This window comes from Cervus elaphus, chromosome 30, assembly GCF_910594005.1.
Source record: "Cervus elaphus chromosome 30, mCerEla1.1, whole genome shotgun sequence".
Taxonomy (NCBI): domain Eukaryota; kingdom Metazoa; phylum Chordata; class Mammalia; order Artiodactyla; family Cervidae; genus Cervus; species Cervus elaphus.
The window spans coordinates 33,165,094-33,189,412 of record NC_057844.1 but is presented as its reverse complement, the minus strand read 5'-3'; the positions used below and the strand labels follow the sequence as shown (position 1 = coordinate 33,189,412).

Sequence of the window (24,319 nt, the reverse complement as noted above, 5' to 3'; positions counted from 1 at the left end):
GGATGCTTACCAATAGAATCCATGTTCCACAAAAATAAGGAATTATATCTTTTACTGCATTTTTTACTAGGTCCCTAGTACCTAGGCACTAGTACGTAGTAGATACCCAACAAATAATTTTTTTATAAGTTAATACTGTAGATACTATTTTGTACGCTTCCCATGTAACCTTGTGTCACAAGACTTTTACCATGTAATTTGGAAGTCTTCTAAAATGCAACATAGGTGGTTGCCTAATAATTTATTTTACAAATGTAACATAATTTGCTTTAAATTAATTTCTTTTGTTCTATTTTTCCTGTGTTTTATTATTATAAATAACACTAAGGGGAACATCTTAATGTACAAATCTTTGCCCACATTTGTGTTTACTTCTTTAGCGTATATTTATATATATAGTGACACATTGTAGCTCAGATAGTGAAGAATCCGCCTCCACTGCAGGAGACCTGGGTTCGATCCCTGAGTCAGGAAGATCCCCTGGTGGAGGGCATGCCTACGCACTCCAGTATTCCTGCCTGGAGAATCTCATGGACAGAGGAGCCTGGTGGGCTATACAGTCCACAGGGTCACAAAGAGTCGGACACGGCTCAGCAACTTTCACTTTAACTTCCATATATATAAAGAATTGCTAGTTGAAATCGTTTAAATAATTTAAGGCTCTTAACATACACTGACAACAGAAGTACAACAGTTTCTACCCCCACTGGCACTTTAGGAGAGCGCCTTTCTGCTGGCATTTGCTCTCAGGCTGTTTTCTTTCATCTGTGTTCATTCCCCTGGCCTCCCACCTGCCGTGTCCCTGTTCCGTCCGCCAGTTGCAGCAGTGCTGGTGGATCCTGACATTCTTACTCTGGGCTCAGCTCTGTTCACTGGGGGTCTGGGGCTTTCCCTGCACCTCGGGTCCCCACCTCCAGGCTGGTAAGTGTTCTCTTTCCATCGCGACCTGCTCCTCCTGCCCTGTTCCCTTTGGAGACAAGTGAAGCTTGGGGGTGTGGGAGCGATTCTCAGTTCTTTCCCATTTCCTCTTTAGTGATGAGCTACTTTCCAGGCGACTGAAATTTCACCTGTCTTTCTGGGCGGTTATCATTCCCCCCTGTTTGTCTCCTCCCACGGGCTGTGTTTTTCCTCCTCAGTGTGTTTCAGGCGTGGCTACTGCAGGGTGTGACCAGGGACTCGGGAGACCTGAATGCGGACGCATCATAAACTGTGATAGCCACGTGTATCTGTCTTGTTTGCAGGAACAGGTCCCCTTTGCTGGGGGCGGGGGGCGCTGTTTATGGACCCCTTTGTTACAGCAGCTGTGACTATACTCTGTCCCCAGGGAGAAAAAGAGCTGACGTTACTTGTTGAATTGCTCGTGAAATCTTTATGTCAGGTTTAGTGGTACACAGAAAGCTTTGAAATAGATTTTGATTCTGGAATACATAAAAATTGTCATGGTGATGGGAAAAACCCAGCCCTCTGCTGCGCATTTATATCCTCTATTTCCATCTGATAAGGTGCAGATTTCTTAAGTACTTTTGTGCATTTATGTGATAGTTTTGGTCCAAATTTAAGATTCAGCATATTGAATGAAACTAAACAGTGGTCCTGATTTGTTATGGTCTGTTTGGTGTCTGGCAGTGTGCTGATTGCTGACTGTGTGGTGCTTTGGGAGGTTGTGATATTGATTAGTCCGAGTTTGAAGAGGAAGTATATTGTTGTGGGGAGGCCAGAGTGACTGCCCTCATATCTGAGTTACGTCTGTCCTCCTGAAGGAGCTTGGACCTGCAGGACTCAAGGTATAAGTGAAGAAGTACCCCCTCTTTCCGGCAGTTGTAGAAACTCTGTGGGTCCCTGTAGGGACTGACTGGGGTCCATGTGAGGACGGGTTAGAAAGTCAGGTTGGTGGGGCTGGAAGTGAAAGGAATGGACAGAAGCCAGGGGCAAATGGGAATCAAGGAGGGTCATAGCAAGGAAATAAGACACCATGGAGACACCCAGTGGGTCAGGTTCCCAGGTTCTCAAGAACCAACACACAGTCAGAAGCCAGGGACCATTTATAAAGGTGAAAGCAACTTGAATCATTGCTAAGGAAACCTCCTTTATATTTACTAACGATGGCCTGGGATGGACTTTCTAACATAGCTGCAGCGAGGAAGGCGAGGCCAAAGCCAAGAGCCACGCCGGTTTCTTGATAGGAGATGTCGTAACACTGGTCCAGCGTCCCCCTGTGGTGTGTGTGGTGTTATTCTGGACAGCATGAAATGTAAGCTGCTCTTTTTACCGTACAGAGCTTCTCATTGAGGTGAGAAGACAGAGCCTCTGCATCCAGAGGGAAACCTCAGTAGGAAGAAGAGGCATTGGGTGTTACCTGGGTGCTTATCCTGAGTTCTATTGAAGCCGGAGGAGGGGGTGAGCGGGCTGGCCTGGGGGTGCTTAGGAAATGTTATACTAGGTGGGACTTCAGTGAGGGGAATGTGGGGAGGGCCCTTCCCTCTCCCACCTTTTCATGCTGTTGGCCCCTGGAGCCCATTTCCTCACTGGTAAGCTAGTTTAATTTCTGCCTTGCTTGTTGGCATCATGCTTGTTGTAGAGATTAAACAGGACGATTTATGTGAGAGCCCTTTGTAAATGGCACCATGGATTCAGATGTGAGGTGTTATTAATAATTTGCCATTTGCAGCAGGAGCCTGTTGGATCACAGCTCCGTTTTAATTCATTCATCATATGTAAATGAGGTTGTATTCTTGTAATCAGAGGTGTTTGATGAAGGTCGTGATTAGACATTGAGGGAAGGAGTCAAAGAGACTTTTTTAGTAAGGTTAGTGTATGTCTGAGATCTTAACTTACAAACTTATAAATACATAATTAGTACTGAAAATTAATGTTTAGTGTGAATCTGGAGGGTTTTACATTTTTGGTTAATAAAAAGAGGAAATATATCTGAAGAGTAAGTTACTGAGCTGTGAAAAAAACAGAGTCCATTTAGTAGCAAAATCACACGATGCTTCTCATTCCACATTCTAGAACAGACTATTTTTAGCATCTGTTTGAATCAGTGATGAATCCCAGTTACAGGATTCAGTAATTAAAGCAGAGAAAAATATAACATTGTGTAGGCAAGAAAATCTTTTTACTTGAGTTGACTCTGTTTCAGGGTTCAGACTGCTGTCCTCGGGGTCTGCCCAGAATTGTTGGTCTGTCATCCCCCGTGGGGTCACAAACAAGAAGAAGAGTGCCAGGACCTCAGCCAAGGACACAGTGTCCCCTTTTTAAGAAGGGAAGTTTAAAAAAAAAAAAATCCTTGGGATGTCTTTAATGGGTAAGCTTGTGGTAACTGTGTCATCGGCAGGGCTCTGGAAGAAATGCGGAGGGATCCCTGGGCGTCCCCCCGTCTGCCTGTCCTCAGACCCTCCCCGCTGGTCAGTTCTGCCCGTCTCCTGCATCGGTTCTGTGCTCGGTTGTTTTTCCCGTTCTCTGCGGCCTGTGAATACTGTGAAGGCACAGGGCATATAGCTGCCAGTTGGTCCCGATCCACATTTGTATCTAATGGCTGTGGATCGTTCCATAACGTTGCTAAACAGCTCTCTGAAAACTTGCTCCCTGTCAGCAATCTCTCCTCGAGCTGGGAGCCTTATTTTATCCCGTGCAAGTTATTATTACTTTGTCTTTCATGCCCCTTCCGCAAAAGCTCATTAACTGTTGGGCTGCGTTGAATCGGGGGTTCTGTTGACCCAGATTCTCCTGCTGCTCCCCTGGGTGGAGCCCAGCCCTTGAGGTGGTGACCGTGGGGCTGACGCCAGGGCACGAGGCACCTGGCTGAAGTAGGTCATGAAGGTGCAGTGTGATTTTTTTTTTTTTAACCAAGGCATTTGGGAAAGTTCACTTATTTGACAAATGCCCTTTGATCATTGCTTGTGTGCCAAGCATGGAGCCGGGTACTAGGAATTAAAAAAGAAAATGAAAAAGATCTTTGGGAGTGAGGAGTGCAGTGTTAGGACTCAGGTAGCTGCCCACAGCCAGACCTCTCTGCTGTGAGTGTTAGAAATGTTACATGTGTGCGCGCTAAGTCGCTTTGGTCATGTCTGACTCTCTGCAACCCTATGGACTGTAGCCTGCCAGGCTCTTCTGTCCATTGGATTCTCTAATACTGGAGTGGGTTGCTGTGCCCTCCTCCAGGGGCTCTGCCCGACCCGGGGATCAAACCCGTGTCTCTTATGTCTCTTGCACTGGCAGGCAGGTTCTTTACCACTAGCGCCGCCTGGGAAGCCCTAAAAACATTATATATATATTTATGAACGCTAAACAGTCATAGTTGGCAGAAGCAACAACTAATTAGAAAATCCACTTTTCTTTGAAAACTGATTGTTTACTGTGAATTTCCAAACTTTTTCAGCCTCTGAGTTCTTTGGTCTCCAATAGCTCGGGTATCTTGTGCTGCGGTAATGAATAACCAGGCAGATGTAAGACCAGACCTAAATCTGGGCTTCTTCGATCGTCTTGGTATTAGACTCTTGTGTGCTCGTTCACTGGTTCACTGTTTTGTTCTGGACCCAGGATGGTTCAGGAGGTCTCTGAGCTCCTTTCTGTGTGAAACCCTGGGGGTATAAGGATGAGGTGATCCTCCCGCAGCCTGGGGGGCAGTCACAGGGACCAGGCAGGGCCAGCGCCGGGTCAGTGATGGAGGCTCTCAGGGCGATGTTACCATGTGGGAGCCCAGCTTGTCCCAGGGATCATTCCTTTGATTCTCAGTCTCATTTTTGTATCTCAGGGAGTTTAAGCTTAAGTAACCTGCCTTAGAGGGTGTAAGTGGGAGCCCAGTCTGAGCTGGATTCTGGCTCCAGAGCCCACCACACCATGCCATCCTGCATTGCCCAGCTGGTTTGGTGGGCACAGAGGAGGGGGCGGGCTCCACCTGCAGCTAGCAGTGTAAGTGATCACTCATTGGTCAGAGGGGAACCGAGGGCGTACAGGTGGGAGGGCAGGTGTGGGAGATGCAGGTGGGGAGGAGGGGCAGGTGGGGAAACCTGTGGAGCCTGCCCAGGAATTGGCTATGTCACCCGTGGGGTGGGGTTGTGCTCATCGCATGGGGACCCCAAGGAAAAGCCAGCTTATTTAGCAGGCAGGCTGGCCGTGTTAATGGGAGGGTGCACTGCAGCCCCCGGTGCCTCTGACGCACCTGCATCTGTGAAGGGCGAACTGGAGGACCTGGGGAAGGCCAGAGGGGCTGGGAGCCCACCCCTGCCTTCAGGTCCCTGGAAGCTTGCAGAGGCGAGAGGTGGCCAAGCTGGATTCTTTGGTTTCCAAGGGCAGACGGAGAGCACGGGTTTGAAGTGATAAAGACACAGGCTTGAACTGAATACAGAGCTGGTGTTCACGAGAGGTTACAGCGTCTCCTGCCTGGGCAGTGTTCAGGAGAAGCCCCCAGGGGTGGGGCAGCCCAGAGGGGAGTCTGCACTGAGTGGTGGGCGGCTCTCCGGCCCTTCCCGCTCTGGCCACTGCATTTCCTGTAGCTGTCGAGACCTCGGCAGAGAGGACAGATGGTTTATGTTATGAGCAGGCTCTGGACCTGGGAACGTTCTCAGCCCCTCACGATGCCTCCGTATTTAGGTGGTGGCGGAGCCCTTGTCTGTCTGGACCTCGCCGCGTCCCCGTGCCTCCGAGGACAGGACTCAGTCTCCTGGTGTCACTTTGTTCTGCACACACGTCTAAGTCTTGTCTTATTCGTGGCAGCTGGTCCTCTCCTCCCAGGACACTGTGCGGGTCGCTCTGGCCACATAGCGCTTTCAGGCCTCGTTTCCGCCTGATTTGTGACTGTGTTTCTTCTGTGTCGTAGGAAGACGCTCAGTGATTGAATGGACTGTGAGGTGTTGACATGGCCCAGATCTCCGTCTGGGTTATCCGAGTCTCTGGCTGGGGACTCAGCCCAGAGGTGTGGGCCAGCCGTGGCTCCACACAGCCGCGTCGTATCAGGAATCGATCATTTTATCTTCCTGTTATACTGGGTAGTTATTGATCATGAAATGAAGGGGGAGAAACTATTGTTTTTATGACCTTAGCATATAAATCTGTGATACGTACTTTTTAAATGAACAAATACTTAAAACTGGGAGAATTTTTCCTCATCTGCATCCTCATAAGATAATTAATGTGGTTTTGTTAATTGTTAAATGAGTGTCCCTAGTTGGGGGTGGGCTCTGAATGTCAGCTGACATTATTTTTGTGTTTTATACAGCAGTACCTCTCCTGCTGCTTGTTTTATGTGTACACACACACACACACCCTATTCCTCACCAGGTGAAGCTCTCAGGGCCCCAGGACTGTGTCACACACACACACAGCACCAGGACCATGTCTTACACACACATACACACACACACACACACACACACACCCTGTTCCTCACCAGGTGAAGCTCTCAGGGCTCCGGGACTGTGTCTTAAACACGCAGCACCAGGACCATGTCTTACACACACATACACACACACACACACACACACACACCCTGTTCCTCACCAGGTGAAGCTCTCAGGGCTCCGGGACTGTGTCTTAAACACGCAGCACCAGGACCATGTCTTACATGCACACATACACACACACACACACACACACACCCCTGTTTCTCACCAGGTGAAGCTCTCAGGACCCCAGGACTGTGTCACACACACACACACACACACACACACACACACGCACACACCCTGTTCCTCACCAGGTGAAGCTCTCAGGGCCCCAGGACTGTGTCACACACACATACACAGCACCAGGACCATGTCTTACATGCACACACACACACACACGCACACACCCTGTTCCTCACCAGGTGAAGCTCAGGGCATCAGGACTGTGTCTCTCACACACACACACACACAGGGCACCAGGACCGTGTGTGCCCCTTGGCACTTCTACACAGGAGCTCCCTACATGTTGAGCTGAGCCATGGGGCCGGCTAAGTGTGTCCCTAGTGGCCCTGACCTGGGAGGTGTAAAACGACTCCAGCCGTGGGAGCTGAAGCTCAGATAACCAACCTGAGAGGCCAGGCGGAGCAACACAGAGGTTGCTGTTTTATCATATTGTTAGACACGCACTTTAGCTAAAACCATTCCTGTTAGACATACTGATGAGACGTTTCTCTGAAGACGGTAGAGTCTGCATGTTCCGGGGTGCTCACCATCTTGTAAGTAGAGCTTGCTGTGTGCAGAGTGAAGATGGTTGATGCTGTGATCTCCTGGATGGAGAGGAGCTTAGAACCTGAGTCTGAGAAGGAAGGTGGCCCCGGAATGCAGTGCAGAAACCACCATCCTGGACCACATGTGTGTGTCGTATGTACGCAGCTCCCCATTTCCGGAAAACTGGAATTCAGAAGCTTAGGCGGGATGGCAGGGACCGAAATAGTAAACAAATCCTGATACAATCAGATTAGGTTAATTATTGGCAGATTACCAGTGAGTTATTTAGACACAACCTGTCCTCAGGTTAGATGTTTTCACATCACAGAGTTCCTTCTTTTGTGTTGACTTTGGACGTTGTAGGAACTAAGAGGAAAGGGCAAAATCCCAGGGACAGCTTTATTATCTTTTTAAAGTTTAGAACAAAATGCTGTTTAGAACAAAATGCGTTATTTCGTAAGTAAATTCAGTCATTTCTTTCACAGAAGAGTGTAGACCAAGTTCAGCTGAACCGCTTAGGAGCTGAGTGGCCTGTAATGTATCTGAAATGACCTGAACTCACGATCAAGCCACCTCTCCCTTCTCTGCCTCCTCTTTTTAGAAAAAGACATATTTTTCTAGACAGATACTTATCCTGGCTTCGTTCATTATCCTTGATCTGCATTATGACGCTGTAGTTTCAAAATAATAGTTTTTCCTTATTCTTCATTTTTTCTCCCCCCTCCCTTTTGTTTTTGTACTTCACAGGATAAGGGATTTTAAGTTAGTAGCAGTGTTTTAAGGATTAGGCTGTGATCTGAGGCCAGCGTGAGTACACTCTGATGCCCCCATGTTGAGGACTTTACTGGAGACCTGACTGGATGAGGACAGCCACGTCTTGGTGGGATTTTAAAGGGAGGAGTCCTTAAGCTCACTCAGTTTCTTCCTCTGTCCTTTGACTTCTTCATCCGTCTATTCAACAAATAATTGCATGTCTGCATGCCTTTCTCTTAGTGTTCCCTTTCCCAGATCTGGTGACCACCCCTCAGCTCAGAATCGCAAGCCTGCAACATTAGGAGCTGCACTGTTCCGTCTCGTGGCCACTAGCCACGCATTGCTGTGCGCATGAGTGTGTGCATGCTAAGTCACTTCAGTTGCGTCCAACTCTTTGCGACCCCATGCACTATAGCCTGCCAGGCTTCTCTGTCCATGGAATTTTCCCAGGCAAGAATACTGGAGTGGGTTGCCATGTCCTCCTGCAGGGGATCTTCCCGACCCAGGGATCGAACCCTCATCTCTTATGTCTCCTGCATTGACAGGTGGATTCTTTATCACTAGCACCACCTGGAAAGCCCCATGTACTGCTGTTTAATGTTAATTAAGAAATAAAATGGAAAACTCAGCTCCTCAGTAACACTTGTCAAGGTCAAGCAGTCACTCAAGTGCCGTCTGTGGCTTGGGCTGTACACGGACCAGTGTCCATCTGTGGAACACGTCCATCGCTGTGGCATGGGGTTGTGTATGGAGGAGCTGAGCCAGGCAGTGCTGCCTCTGCCCCAGGCCCACCCCTACCCCTGAGACACCCCAGTGCCCATCTGCCCCATCACCCAGCGCCTACGCCTCTCAAGCTCATTCCCATTAAAAACTTCTCCCCATCTCATTGTAGGTCTTGGTCATCTGTCGTCTGAATTAAGGCTGCAGTGTTACCAGGTTGTGAATTCCTCCCCTGTCCCCCATGGCTGCCACTGCTCCCCTGTGCTCTCGATACGACACGCATACATTCATCACATTGAACGCTGATTCCTCATCAATAGGACTTTTCTTCTGGGGCACCAAGAGGTTCTTGTGGGTGCAGTATGGGCTTTGACTTGACAGGGTCGGGACACACACACGAAACCTGACACATCACCCCAGCAGGTGTGTGTTCATTGAGCAGACAGAGGGAGGAACGGGTGGGTGAAGGAGGCCACTCGAGGTTGCGCTGTGAAGGCTGGAGCCAGTTCGGATGCATGGAAACCAGAAGAAAAGAGGCATTCGTGATGGGGACCGTCAGAGATGCACGCCTGTTGGCAGGAAGTGAAGGGCGCTGTGCTCCCAGGAGGAGCCACGGAGGGGCATGTTCAGCACCATGGCCAGGGCCTCACCCAGGGACATAGACCTTTGGGTTACCGTGTTGATGGTGCGGCATATAACTGTGTTTCCCTGAGCTAGTGTGACATCTCTCCTTAGAGGCACTGCATTTCACACTTTGCAGTCTTCCCCTGTAACTTCCAAGGAGTTAAAGATTCACGTTCCCCTGTAAAGTGAGGCAGCACATTCACAGAGCCGAGTTAATTCTTCAAGCCCTTCACAGCTCCTGACTTAGCTTAGACGTGTTCGCCAGTCAGTAGGAAAGAAGAGTGCACGTGTGCACGTCCCAAGGAGGTCCTGTGATGCACATTGTGTGATGTGGTAACTAAGAGCAATGGTGGGGCCAGACAGCCTGTCCGGACTCTGCCTCTCCAAAGCCGTGTCATCTGGACAAGACACCTTCCTATCCCCCGTTTCCTCTCTTTTTTAATAAGGGTGTTTACCTGTGTCAACCAAAGAAAACCACACAGCCTGAAAGTTGGGAGTTACGTTTCATTTGGGTGGGGGCCCTACTGAGGACTAGAGCCTGGGAGATAGCCTCGCAGTTTCTCTGAGGGACTGCTCCAAAGAGGTGAAGGGGGAGCCAGGATAAACTGGAGTTTTGTTGGGGAAAAATGAACAAACATGTAGTTGAACATCAGAAGGTCACTAGTAATCATAAAAGATGGACGTCTTAGTTTAATGATTTTAGTGCTTTTCTGTTTGGGGGAAGATGCAGGGATCTGGGCTCATGGAACATAGTCCTTCATCCTCTGTCTTGACTGCCTAGGGCTGGTATCCTGTTTTTCTCAATTCTGAATTCCCTCAGGGCTGACTTGTCAGGGCAGCTGCTATGGCTGCTGGTTGGATGGTGGGCAGCGTTCTTTGTTTATTGAAATGGCAGGGAGCATGGTTCTGTCCTGCCTTGCGAAGGTTAAGTGTGAGTTACATGTTAGCATTCTGCTTAGTCTTCAGTGAGACATTTACCACTAGATAACTGATAACAGAATATTAGTTGCATAGCCTTTCACATGAATGAGGAAATCCACACTTGTGTTTCCCGAAGAAAGAGGTAACCCAGGGCTGTAAATACAAAGCGTCACCCAGGACACGTGTATGTGGACACCGGCCTTGCCCTTATGCACAGCTAGCAGATATATATAATAACCTTATCCAAAGTGAAACATACATGCTGGTTACTTTCAGAATCATGCAGATGTGGTGATCTGGTTCAGGAGAAATTTGGCCTGGATCATCTAAAACCCAGAGATTCTTCTCTGTCATTGAAAATAGGATGGTCGCTTATGCAAATGGCTTAGGGAAAAGTAATTTTTAATTTTGTGTAATCAAGCGCCCGCCGTACAGCTGCTCCTGAGAAAGGGGAAGGAAGTCATGTGCTGCTGTTAATTTTAAGTGAGCAAACGAGGAGGACATATGTGGATCAGAGTGTCATTGAACGATCTATTTTTTTTTTTCCACACTTTCAAAAGGATGGTGATGATCCTAACTCTGGGTGTTCGTTGTCTGCTGACCCACGTACAGCTCACAACACAGCCTTTTCTAGACTTCAGGTTGCTCACCTTGCCTAAGGACATTGTATCCTGTCCTTTCCTGGGCCTCCTTTCCTAGCGTCACCCCTCCCCAGCCGCCCTTGATCTCCCGGGAAGCTTTTGCTCTCCTACACCCACTTCCGGGCTGCTCTGACCTTGCCTGCACCTGCTGTGTTGTGTTGTACATGCCAGCGTTGGCCATCCTCACAGGGTTGAGCGGGCATCCTCTCAGTCATTTTTGTGTCCGCAGTGTTGAAAAGGCGGGGCCAACTTATGCCAGGTACTTGGAAAAGTTTTTTTGGATGAATGAATGCTTGTTCACTATAACTTTCTTAACTGTATTCGCCATAGTGAACCATAACTCTGTTTGGGTAGGAAGCTATACTGTTTTTGGTACTGCATAGCTTCTTCTAAGAGAAGGCAATGGCACCCAACTCCAGTACTCTTGCCTGGAAAATCCCATAGATGGAGGAGCCTGGTAGGCTGCGGTCCATGGGGTCGCTAAGAGTCAGACACGACTGAGCAACTTCACTTTCACTTTTCTCTTTCATGCGTTGGAGAAGGAAATGGCAACCCACTCCAGTGTTCTTGCCTGGAGAATCCCAGGGACGGGGGAGCCTGGGGGTCTGATGTCTATGGGGTCGCATAGAGTCGGACACGACTGAAGTGACTTGGCTTAGCTTCTTCTCACTGGTGAACAGTGTTTAACTTCAGGTGACTCTGTAGACTTGCTGTTACTGTCAGTCATCCTGGAAACACTAGGGTCAGTTCGGCTCACATGGAGTCTTTGTCACTGTTTTATCCCCATATGTGCTATTGAAATATTTTTGAAGTGATCACCAAAATTTTTATGGACTTGAAATAAGAGTTCTTGTGCAGAGGGTTGGTATTCCATTAATTGAGGGTGGTCACAAGCCTACATTGTGTGTGAGCAGTTCCATTGAACAGACCTGTGATTTACTGGGCTTTTGTGTTTCTTCCCTTTGGCTGTTATTTACTCGACTCCTTGAAGTTACTTGCAGAGCTTATTCCAAGAAAAGGAGTGGGAGTCATACCAGAATGCACATTCCTTATTAGCTCCCTGCTAATTAAAAAAGAACTAGTTCTGGGACTAGAGCTTTGCTGATGAGATAATCAAAATGTGAAATTTGAATTTTAAACTTTCTTGGAGACTCGAATGCATTTTGCTTGCCAGTATTTAATTTTATTTTTTCCTTTTTAGCTTTAATTTTGATTGCTGTTACTACTGATACCTGAGCCAGTGGTGATGCTACCTAGGGGACATTTCTGCAACCCATAAGTCAACAGCTACATGGTAAGTGTGTATGCATTTCATCATTAAAGCCATTTAATTTCTATAACATTGTAGTTCAAAATGTTAATTTGAAATAGAATAGGATAAAATATGTTAATGTTTCTAAATAGTAAATATTAATATAATTTAATATATAAATATTAACAGCCAGGTAACATATCAAGCTTTTGTTCCTAGTCAACAGTAAGAATTTGAAAGAGGAAAACTGAAATTTGATATCTTAATTTCCTGTTAATTTTTATGTGAACCACAAATGTGGCTATGCAGTTTCTGACTCATTAAACTGGGTCTCATTTTTCTCCCCTGTGTATTTTGCCCATTTACTTCAGAATTGTCCTAGTCAGTGAAACAAAGCAAGAAAAAGAAATATAAGGTATATGGATAGGGAAAGAGGCGAAAGCAGATTCAGGGTTCCCCTCGCCAGGGGCCTCAGAAATGTGGGTTCGCCTGCTAGCCTCTGATATATCAGGGAGGGTAGGGGCTGGGAGTCACTGTTGAATACCAGCCCGTACTGTCTACTAAATTTTGGTTTCTGTGGTTGTGATCTGAAACTCAAGAAAGCAAGGCAACACATTTATATCACTTGCGGGTTTAAATTACTGTTTTCTTTTAAGTTTAAAGTTAAAAGTCAGCATCATTTATTGGGAGGTCTTATTTCGGCATTTTCTTCTTTCTGTTAATGTAACTGGAAAGCTGTGTATAGTACTTAAAAGTTATGCATTGGTTTCAACTTCATTAAATAGCCTTTGTTTTTCAAAGAAAAAGGCTATCTGAAACAATGTTAAGAGGTCCTCTCAAATTCTGTGATAGTATAACAACATTATTTGTTAACTGTGTTATAACTGTCACTTGGCTTTGGAGGAGTTAACAGTTGTTCTGTGTGCTTGCTGTCATGTCTTAGAGTATGCCGACATGTTTTGTGTAATAATATAAGATCCCCTGGAGAAGGGCAGGGCAACCCACTCTTGCCTAGAGAATCCCATGGACAGAGGAGCCTGGCGGGCTACAATCCATGGGGTTGCAAAGAGTGGGACACAACTGAAGCGACTTGGCACACACACACAATCTTGATAAGCTGCTGAAAACATTGAAAAACATTCCTCAGGGCACCTTGGAGACCGTGGACCCTCACTTGGTGATGCTGACGGAGGATGTTAGTTGCAGAAACATACTAAGACTTTGGCACCTGCCACAGCTGGTTTGGAGTTGAAGTTCTTGCACTTACTAGTCACATCACTCTGGATAAGTTACTTTTTGAGCCCTGAGTTCTTAATCTGTTAAGTGTATCTTTATCTGCCAGCCTATAAAGTTGTAGTGGGTATCAATGACATATAAAATGCTTACATATGTATTGATAACATGTTCCCATTTATCATGTATAACCAATTTACCATCATCAGCTTTATGATTTTGTTTCTTTGGTTGATTTTCTGTAAAATGACATGTCCGAACATGGGTTAGAAGAGAAGTTCCAGGCACAGATGATTTCAGAAAGGAGTGAGTTTATTGAGAACAAAGAGCAGAGATCATGTGGGCACCGTGAGTGCAGCAGGCTGTCCTCCTGACCGACCAGGGCAAATCACTGCTTTTTGGGGATTAATTGAATGCTTTTGAACTGTGGTGTTGGAGAAGACTCTTGAGAGTCCCTTGGACTGCAAGGAGATCCAACCAGTCCATCCTAAAGGAGATCAGTCCTGAGTGTTCATTGGAAGGACTGATGTTGAAGCTGTAACTCCAATACTTCAGCCACCTGATGCGAAGAAACAACTCATTTGAAAAGACCCTGATGCTGGGAAAGATTGAAGGTGGGAGGAGAAGGGGATGACAGAGGATGAGATGGTTGGGTGGCATTGCCAACGCAATGGACATGAGTTAAAGTAGGCTCCGGGAGTTGGTGATGGACAGAGAAGCCTGGCATGCTACAGTCCATGGGATTGCAAAGAGTCGGACATGACTGAGCAACTGAACTGAGCCAGTGTGTATAGCTTCAAAACAAAGAAAATTTCTGCTGGAAGGGTGGCATTAGATGAATGGTTAGGGTGCTATTGGGAGAGTACTGGGATGGGCATTTTTGCCTAATTTGGGGTCATGAAAACTGGCTGGTAAGGATCAGGGGGACTATTTGGCAATAGTTACAAGGGGCCCAGTCAGTTCCAGAGATGACCTTAGTACTGGGCTCAGCTTCTGTGGCCTTGGGGCAGGACTCTGCATCACCTGGAAGCCTGAATGATCCTTTTGGAGATGATCATAATCCACCTTTTGTACTGTGTTGGAACCAATAGGATGCCGGGTGTGCTCTTTGAGACCGAGTGTTGCAAATTTTAGATACTTCACTAGTACATCACTTCCTGCTTTCATAGTGCAAACAATTGAGAGTAGTTAACTAAAATAGCCGTTCAGTTTATCTTAACTTTCTTCCATGAGCACAGCTTCTAGTTGCCAAAAATACTGCCATCAGGATGCTTTTGGTTTCTAAAAATACAGAGACTCCACAGATTCATAGCACGTGTACTGGGGAACAGTTGATAGGTTCTACAGATTTACTGCTATTTTGACCTTACTTTATGTCATTCATATGAATCACCAACATTTGACTATTTTTGACCAACAAAAGTGGTAATTTTGTATGGTTCAAGTTGATATTTCAGGCTATGCCGATAGTGTTTTCTTTACACGATTGGCAAATGATCTGCTTTTGTATCTTATAGTTCATTTCCTCCAGGACCTTAAATTTATTTTTAATGCATTTTGGACTTTCGTTCATTTCTTTGGTGAATGTCATTCTCAGATGGTTGCTGTAAAGGAGTAGGGTGGAGAAAAAGGAGAGCTGCATCTTTCTTAACAAGAAGAGGAGATGCTGACTTACCTCCAGGAAGACTCTCCATTTATGGTCAAGTGAGTGAACAGAAACAAAAACTAGAGCCTTTTGAGAATTAAACCTTGAGTTCATAGGTCATATAGTAGAGTCTGAGCCCCTGAGAATTCTTTGAGATTCATATTTTTCAGAAAGCTCTGTCTCCCTCACAAGTCTTAAAGCACTCTTGATGGTTTCAGCTTCTTCATGTGTTCTTAGGAAAATAATGCAGTGGCCACTCAACTTAATCTTGTGTTTGTCAAGTGTCTATAGGTCACATGTTTATTGTACTTCGGATCAGAAGTTGACTATTTTAGTTTTATTTAAAAGGGCATTCACGTAACAGACACTTAGTGTGGATCCTAATGAATACCGCAGGAATAATACTGCAGAAGGCAGCTCGTGAGCCTGGCCTGCTCATCACAGTGTGATCACAGCCCGGTTGTGGTGCTGATAAACCGTCCTCCCCTTCCTGTCCAGTTAAAGAGGAGAGGGAGGGATGGGGCTAGTTCTTTAATGTGTCAAGTAAGCCTCGATCCCTTCACAGGAGTAGTGTCTGGGGGTTTGGGGTCCACTTTTCGGCATTCCCGACCTTGCTCGTGTGTAGTCTCATCGCGGCCCTTGGAGGTGAGCAGCTGGTGTTGCTCCCGTGTTGTAGGTGAGGAGTGGGGTTTAGTGGAAGAACTCGGGTTCGGCTCAGTGGTCTGGCTTGTCTGGCTGCGGTGCGGGAGGGAGGCGGGGCCCGGCAGAGCAGCTGTCTCTGCTCAGCGCTCACCCTCTTTGCAGTACTGACTTGGGGCCTGCTGAGGGGGGAACTCATCCCCTGAGGAGGAGGGAACTCTGCAGAAGGAAACTTTTCCTCGGAACTGAGCTAGCGTTTCAGTCTGCTGGATTCACTGAGCCATTAACTGTGGCCTTTTGTGTCCGTCCCCCACGACCCCCCGCCCTCACCCCACAAGCTTCCTTTGTCACCTGCGCTCTGGCCGACTAACTGTAAATCCAAGGTTCCCATGGCCCCATCTGAGCTTCATGGTGCCCAAAGCCCAGGAAGCCAGTTTTCCCACCAGACTCATGGCAGCGTTGTTAGAAGGACCTTCAAGGACACGATGCGCAGTTCGATGATGAGGACAGAGGGCAAAATCTTGTGGGCCCCGAGCCCCTGGAGCTTCTGTCCCCGTGAGCTTGGTCTTGAAGTTCACCCTCCTGGCACGTAAATGCATCTGGTGCATGAAGCTGGGAGCCCTTGAACCCCATCATTTTGGGAGTATGGTGGCTTCGTGACAGACACGATGCATTAGGTCATCGGCAGTGGGTAATGGGACTCAGCCTCTAGCCGCTGTCCTCTCCTCAGGGATTCGGGGGTAAGACTGAAGCTTCCAGCCTCCTACTCACTGGGTTGGTTCCCCTGATAACCAGTCCCCATCCTTGGGGAGGGTCCAGAGTCACTTCAGTAACATCCACAGGTGTGGTTCAATGGGGTTGGCTTGTTTGTGGCAAAAGACACCTTTATAGCTCTTGTCACTTAGGAATTCCGAGAGTTTTTGGAGCTCTGTACCATCGATGGAGATGAAGACCAAATATATATATATTTGTTACTATAAATCACAGTATAATAGTTACATAGATGGAGTCCTGCATCGTTGTACTGTTTTTTGGTCTGACTTTGGTTCAGTGTGATCATCCCAGGTTCATCCACGTTGTTTCCCGGATCAGTGATTCATTCCTCGCTGTTGCTGAGAAGTGCTGTTTGTTTATCTACTCACCTGTTGATGAATTTGGGCTTGTTTCTATTCTGGGGTTGTTTTTGGCTTTTACAGATGAGGGCGTATGATCGTTCATGTACAGGTCTTTTTTTGGGCGTGTGCTTTTACTTCTTCTGCGTGAGTTCCCAGGCATGGAGTAGATCCTAGGATCATCCTGAGAAGTGTGTGTTTAATCTTTGGAGAACCTGCCAGACTGCCGTAGTGATTGGGTCGTTTTCCATTCCCTTCTGCAGAGAACTCTGCTCTGTCCACATCCTTACCAAACATTCAGTGTGGCCGGTGGTTTTACCTTATCCATTCTAACAGGTGTGCCCACCACCTCCTAGTGGTTTCAGTTTGCATCTCCTTCATGATAGACTGATGGCTCTGGGGCTTCTTCTTATAGCAGACAAGCAATGAGACAGGAGCCAGTGGTGAACGCACGGGGGCAGAGGAATGTCATCCTTGCCCTCTGCTCTCTGCCTTTTCAGTTAGAACTGGGTGTTAGCATCCACCTGAAGGGTTCACGTGTCAAGGAAAGGTGCATGACTGTTTATGTATCACTGTGTTAGTCCATAGACAGAACTCTGCTTTCCCCACCCAGAGATACTTATTATTTAGTTGTAAAGGGTTTTGAGCAAAGACTGGATGATTTTTTTAAAATAATGGGATGCTGCTTCTAAGCCTTGGAAGGCAGCTCTGCTCCCCACTGTACCTCGGATCTGCTTCTAAGCCACAGCTGTGAACGGCACTCCTCCACCACCCCTGTGTTTAGTGAGTGGCCTCCATGTGCCACGCATGGGGTCGGCGATGCAGTGCGACCCCGCCCCTTCCCCCTCTTCCCCGCCAGTGAAGTCTTTCCAGTTGTGTTTTAACTTCCCGGGAAATGGGAAATACCTTAAACTAGTGCTTGTCACCCTGGATTGTAACTTCATTTATATGCCTGTCTCTCTCACTGAACCTTTAATTCCTTGAGGAAAGGGAATTTTGTCTTATTTTTTGCTGTTTATTCTCTGCATTTCCACTGGCTGAAGTATAATCAAAATGCAGATGTTTGGCGTGCAGGCGAATCCAATGTGGATGTTTCTGGAATCCAGCTAAGTGTATCTAACTGGAAGGAAGGAAAGCCTATGAGAGCCCGGGACCCTTGGAGAGCAGTGGCTCTGTTGATCAGAAGAGGAACCTGAGACCTCTCTCGGTTAAGATGTCTCCCAGGGCCGCGCGGTGTTAGTGGCAGGACCCCGTATTCTCTGTCTCTCATCCTGCAGAAGTGGACAGACTGTGTCCTAGTAGCAAAGTCAGGACGTTGATCCCAGTGAACCACGACTGGTGAACCATCTGTGATCCTTCCCCCGCCCCGCCCCTCACTTGATCACGACTTTCATCTGAAGCTTAACTAGGAAGAGGCCAGGCGGTATCTCTCTAGAAGGTCACAGAATGGGCTGGGCCTTGGGGAAGCCCAGGTTCCCCCTCTGACTGCGGACACGTGACCTCCTGGGATGTCAGCCGGCAAGCGGAGTGCTGTAAAACTGGGGAGCAGCCGCAACCTTGCCCTTGACAGTGGACAGTACGGCGGAGTCAGAGCACAGGCTCTATGTGGCCAGTTTTTCTGGGATCATGTTTATTCTGAGGACAGAATTCCTGCATACCTGTCAACATGATCACAGATCCAAACACGGGCAGCCAGCACCGCGATCTCCCAGAAAAAGTGGACCATCACCGAAAGATAATGAGGTCATTTCACTGAAAATATACAGTGGGTACTTCCCTGATGGTCCAGGGGCTAAGAATCCTCCTGCCGGTGCAGGGGACGCAGGTTTGATCCCTGGTTGAGGAACTAAGACCCCACATGCTGCAGAGCCACTAAGCCCAGGCACTACAACTGCTGAGCCTGAGAGCCCGTGCACCTAGAGCCCACGCTCTGCAACAAGAAAAGCCGGTGTGATGAGAAGCCCACACACCACAACTAGAGAGTAGCCCCCATTTGCCACAACTAGAGAATGCCCACAAGCAGCAATGTAGACCCAGGGCAACCAAACGTAATAAATTAAAAAAGAAGACACAGGAATCTTAAATGTTGTGTGTATGTTCAACAGCAGACCTTCAAAATAGATAAACAAAAACTGATGGAGCTCAAGGGAGAAATTGACAGATCCACAGTGATCACTGACAGCTCCAGCCCCCCTCTCAGTAATTCATGGAACGAGTGTATTAGAAATCAGCCAAGGATACGGAACATCTCAGCAGCAGCGTCAGTCACTGCAGCCGATACACAGTCTTTTGAAGCACGTGTGAGGCATTCTCCAAGACACACTGTTTTCTGGGCCGTAAAACAAAGCAGATTTAAAAGAATTAAAATCAGACAAAGCATGCCCTCTGATCACAACAAAATTAAACTGAAAACCACCAGCAGTAAGAGATCTGGAAAAACTGACTAATTGTGTTTGTCTCACTCAGATGGCTTTGGCTGCTCACCCAAAAGACATCTTCCAGATGGTTCACATGGAAGGGATGGTCACAGAAAGAGATGCTCTGAGAACTTCATACTGTTTTAAACATCTGTGGAGTTGCTTCCTTAATTTCTTTCTTTCTTTTTTTTTTAAGAAAAAAGGTCTTCCAGTTAATCATTCTATGGGATAACTGAAGAGCTTCGTTGTATGGAATTTTTAAAAGAGATTAGATGAGTTATTGGAAGATAGGAAAGTTGCCTGAAAGTAGAAAGCATATTGATACGATTCTGAAATTCTTTTATCATTTGACTTGAATTGTAATGAAGAGTACTACTGGAAGTTAAATGCCAGTATGCAGGCGTCTTGTTGCGTAATGAGTAAAATCACAGGAAAAATTCAGATTTAGATTAATTGTACAGTAAGCAAAATTAGATGGGAAATAATTTTAAGTATTTTATTTTAGCCATGCTTAACTAGAAATTGTGCATACATCATTTTTCTATAAAAGTAGGATGTGCTGTCTGTATATCTTTGAAATCTGTAACGTTTATATAAGTAGTTCGACATCTGTTGCGTGTTTAGCCAGTTCACTCACATAGAAGCGATAGGATAATGCAGATTCCTGGGCAAGAGTCTTTTTCCAGGGAGTCGAAGCTCCAGGCGTGTTGCACTGGGACTGTGAGCTTCTGAAACCATCTTTCTCATTTTCAGGTCGTGAGCCATGCCCTTAGTGAAGAGGAACATCGAGCCCCGGCACCTGTGCCGGGGAGCCCTGCCCGAGGGCATCACCAGCGAGCTCGAGTGTGTGACCAACAGCACCCTGGCCGCCATCATCCGCCAGCTGAGCAGTCTGAGTGAGTCCCCTCGCCTCAGGCTCCCTCCGTTCCGATTGCCAGTGACGTGTTAATTTTAATGACTTCAGCCAAGTGATTTCAGTTCAGTGGTTCTGGGATTGTCCAAAGAAGAGGCTTTGGAGGAAAGAGCCTTCCTCCCTCCTGAAAATTTCCCAGCATGAAATGAGCTGTCTGCCCTCTCTGGTCTGCTGACACCAGCTTGGTGTGATCACGTTGGAATTGACTGGTTCGCAGATGACTAGATAAGACCAAATGTGTAGTTTAAAGTAGTGTTCATTGTTAAAAGCTTATTATACATAAGGATAAAGTCATTGGTAGTTGTTTTTTTTTAAGTGAGTTACTTATTACACTTGGACAGGACTAATCTTTTTTTTAAACGTGGTGAATTGAGAACTGGTGCTATGTCTGGCATAGAGTGGAGGCTCGATACATGTTTGTTGATTGAATAAGATTTCAACTGAATCAGAGGATCCAGCCTGAAACCAGTGAGACTTGCCGATTTTAACCTTCTAAAAGTTAAAGTTCGGGTACTGACTTCCAAATGGAGGTCAGCAATGAGCTGCTGGTGACACGTATGCAGTGCTATGTACACATCACACGCGTGGGTTACAGACATGTAAGCAAACACAAGCATAAGGAGGAGAGGGCTTCCTTTTTTTCCAATTTTGAACATTAGTATGAGATACACAAGGAATACTCCATTTCTTAAGACTTATTTGTGCATGAAAATGCTTTTCCTCCAAAGCTTTTTGAAGTTGCAGTCTTTCTGCCTAACTTTTACATTCACGTCGTGATCTTATTTTCTCACTTCATCCCACTCCTTTTCGGTTTAGATGGTTCACACTGCATTTTGGGTGACAGGTTTTCACAGTTAAATTTTCAGAACCTCTGTTAATAATGAGAAAATCCTCCATGAAATTTCACGTCCCGGTCACCTCAAGCACAGGAGAGTGGTTTAAAAAAAAAAAAAAACACAACTCAAGTACTTTTATTTGTTTTGAAGAAGAAACATAACAGATGAGTTTTTTTTTCTTTAAAAGAATTGTACTGTGTTGTTATGGATATATTTTTGATATATGATACCTATAATCGTTGGCTGAGGCCAGAATAACCTGGAAATTACTTAAAATGTGTTTCAAAATAGATTTCTTCTGGAGTCTGAACTAATTATAATTGATTTTTGGTAGCGGTTGTTGATAAAATGTGTAGATTCATGTTACAAGAGGACACCATGTAGATTATTGAAGGGTGAACGTGTTTCTGTGTGCCTTCATGTATTTCTGTAAGAATGCTTTTCAGTCTCTTGTTTTTATGCCTGAAGCGTCTATGGGCATGGGGTCTACGTGAGGAAAACCAACATGAACTATTACGGTTGTTAATAATCATGCCGTGTTCCGTACAGCGTTGCATCAGCCGTGTCTGTGGGGCCTGTTTGTAAGTGGAGCCGCCCACACGGTCTGGTCTGTTCCGTGGAGCCCCCTCTGGGCAGACTGAGGGCCGCCCGTCCGAGGGCTTCTGAATCTTCACCCTGGGGACCCACGGGTGTGCTGTGTCACTCGGCAGGCAGAGGGTTGAGGCTGCTTGTCAGCTCATCTCACAAGAAGCAAGTTACCCTGGGCTGTCCAGGTGGGCCCAGTGAAAACCGGGGGTCCTTTAAATGGGCAATCCGGAGTCATTAGTTCTCTAGTGCAGCGGTCCCCAACCCCTGGGCCACAGACCACTGCCTCCCGTCAGGTCAGTGGTAATGTTAGAGTAGAGATAAAGAGCATAGCAAGTGTAGTGTGTTGGATCATCCTGAAGCCAGCCCCTTGCCTCCGATCTGTGGAAGAATTTTCTGCCACAAAATCGGTCCCCCAAGACCAAGAAGGCTGGGGAGCACTGCTCTCGTGGGTCTAGGGGAGGAAGAACAGAGCCAGGGCCAGAAGGCATCTCTTTGGTCTTTTCCAGAAGGAAGACTTAGCAGTGGAGGGCCTGGTGCACCTCTGGTGTCTCTCTGGTTCTCTTTACATCTGTGGGGGGATAGTTCAGCGTCATGAAGGGATAATAGATACCAAATAGTCCCTCAGAATGCAAACAGAACTCACATATGACCCAGCGATTCCACTCCTGGATTTATATCCAGAAGAAAATGTATACTAACTGGAAAACATTCTTCAGCAGCCTCTGTGTTCCTAGCAGCACTGTTTGCAAAAACTGAGAGGTGGAAGCAGCCTGACTGTCCATTGACAGACCAATGGACAGAGACAGTGGGCTGCAGATACACACATACATGCAGGAGAATATTACTCTGCCATAAAAAAGAGTGAAATTCTGCCATTTGCAGCAATGTGGACGGACCAAGAGAATATTATACTTGGTGAAATAAGTGTCAGAGAAAGACATACTGCATATCACTTATATGTGGAATCTAGAAAATAAATGATTGTATATAGCAAAACAGAAACAGACTCACAGATACAGAAAACAAGCTAATGGTTACCAGTGGGGCAGAGGGAGGGGCAAGATATGGGTGTGGGATTAAGAGATACAAACGACTATGTACAAAGCAGATAAGCAACAAGAATCTACTATATATAGCACAGAGAATTATAGCCATTATCTCGTAATAGCTTTTAATGCAGTATATAACCTGTAAAAATACTGAATCACTGTGCTATTTAACTGAAATGAAAATAATATGTAAATCAACTTTACTTCAGTGAAAAAAAATTAGTGTGTTACTTGGTTTTCCAGCAATGGAGTATTGATATTTTTTTCTTCAAATAATGACAGTTTCGTGTAGCAATTAACATTGAATTGGGAGTGCTTTTTCATCATTTTCCTTGATTAATTATCTGAGTGCTCTTGTCCTTTTCACCTAGTTGCTCAATTAAAATTATTGTCTTGCAATCAAATTCCTTCCGATATTATAATATAATTCTAATAGAATTTGCTTTAAAAAGGAGACAGAGCATTTGTGTCCAGTCCATTTCTGTGCCTCCCAAGCCAGTTTCCGTTTCTCTCTCTACATTCTTGCAGTAATAGCTTTCTTTTCCTTTCGTATGAAGGCCCCCAAGATGTCACAAGGAAAGGAATTAGACCTTAGGTACCCCCTGCCCAGAGTTTTTGGTTATATTTGATGGTACTAATAAGATAGTATAGAGAACTTAGCACAGGATAACATGAAAGGAAAAAATTACCATTTTTTTTTTATTAATCACAGGAAGTCATTGATAATGGTTCATATATATATCATTCTAAAAGTGATTTCTCATACATCTGGTTTTATAGCCTATTCTCACTTGGTAGATATTCAGCATCTAAGATACATTTTTAATAGCTAGAGATTATTATATTGATATACCATGAATAACCATTATCTTGCTGTTGCGCATACATATGTTTCTTTGGGGAAACACTGTCATAATTCTTGTATAAAACTAGTACTTACATCTCAAATCTTTTTTGGCATCTCTCTTTTCTTTTTTTTTTTTAAGATTTCATCTTATATGTCATCAAGCTTCCTCCCACAGAGCTAAGATCATCCTTACCAATGGTATAAAAATTCTGAGACTATCAGTTTTAAACATGAGTCTCTTTAAAAAAAAAGATTACAAAACCTATTTTCCATTTAATTTCTACATTGAGTACTTGTATAAATGAGAAGGAAAGTCTGTTTTCTTCTCAGTTTTTTAATTAGTGATTAATATTTTTATTAATACTCTTTATGTATTATGTCTCATATCAAACCAAATGCTAAATTGAATCAAAATACTTTTCTTGATGGCTTGAAGCATAATACATTTGCTTTATGTAATTGGATCTGAAATTCAGGGTTGTGTTAATTGATTATACCAAGTGCAGTTTTAGTCAGAAGAGAGATTGTAAGTGTTTTGAAGGCATGCGCTGAATAGATTTCTTGGATGTTTTTAGCCAAATGGAAGATTTGAGGGGGAAAAAGCGAAGATTAAATATAATATATGCAAGAGATAGATCACAAGTTCATTACCATGCAGGTTCAGGCTAGGCTAAGGGTGCTTTGAGAGAAGAGGGGTTTATGTACTAGACAGAGTTGACTGGAAGAAACAGCATGAATTTTTAAAAATTTACTGCCTCAAACTGAGATACGTGTTTACATTTCTTGTGGATAAAAATAGAAAGCCAGTGAAGGAGGTAAGCAGTCCTGTGTATGTGTATGTGTAAAGTAAGGCTCTGTCAGCCACAGAATTGAAGGTAAGTGGAAGAATCCCCTCCTGACAAAGACAGGGCTGTTGGAAACTGAAGCGTTTTCCCTCACCCATCCCTCACCTGGAGCATTAGACGTGTTTCCTCA

General features: G+C 45.7%; 1 protein-coding gene across 3 annotated transcripts in view; it reads left to right on the top strand.

Annotated features, from left to right (window-relative positions):
- Positions 1-24,319, top strand: part of WASF3 (WASP family member 3) — a 74,290-nt gene that overhangs the window by 23,631 nt on the left and 26,340 nt on the right. For 2 of the 3 annotated variants that reach the window (XM_043892240.1, XM_043892238.1), the window contains exons 2-3: positions 12,015-12,107; positions 19,865-20,007. In XM_043892240.1, coding sequence (XP_043748175.1) covers positions 19,875-20,007 — 133 coding nt within the window. In that variant the 5' untranslated portion in view covers positions 12,015-12,107; positions 19,865-19,874. Of the gene's footprint in view, positions 1-12,014; positions 12,108-14,895; positions 15,003-19,864; positions 20,008-24,319 lie in introns of all 3 variants that reach the window. The other variant, XM_043892239.1, reaches the window with a different exon arrangement.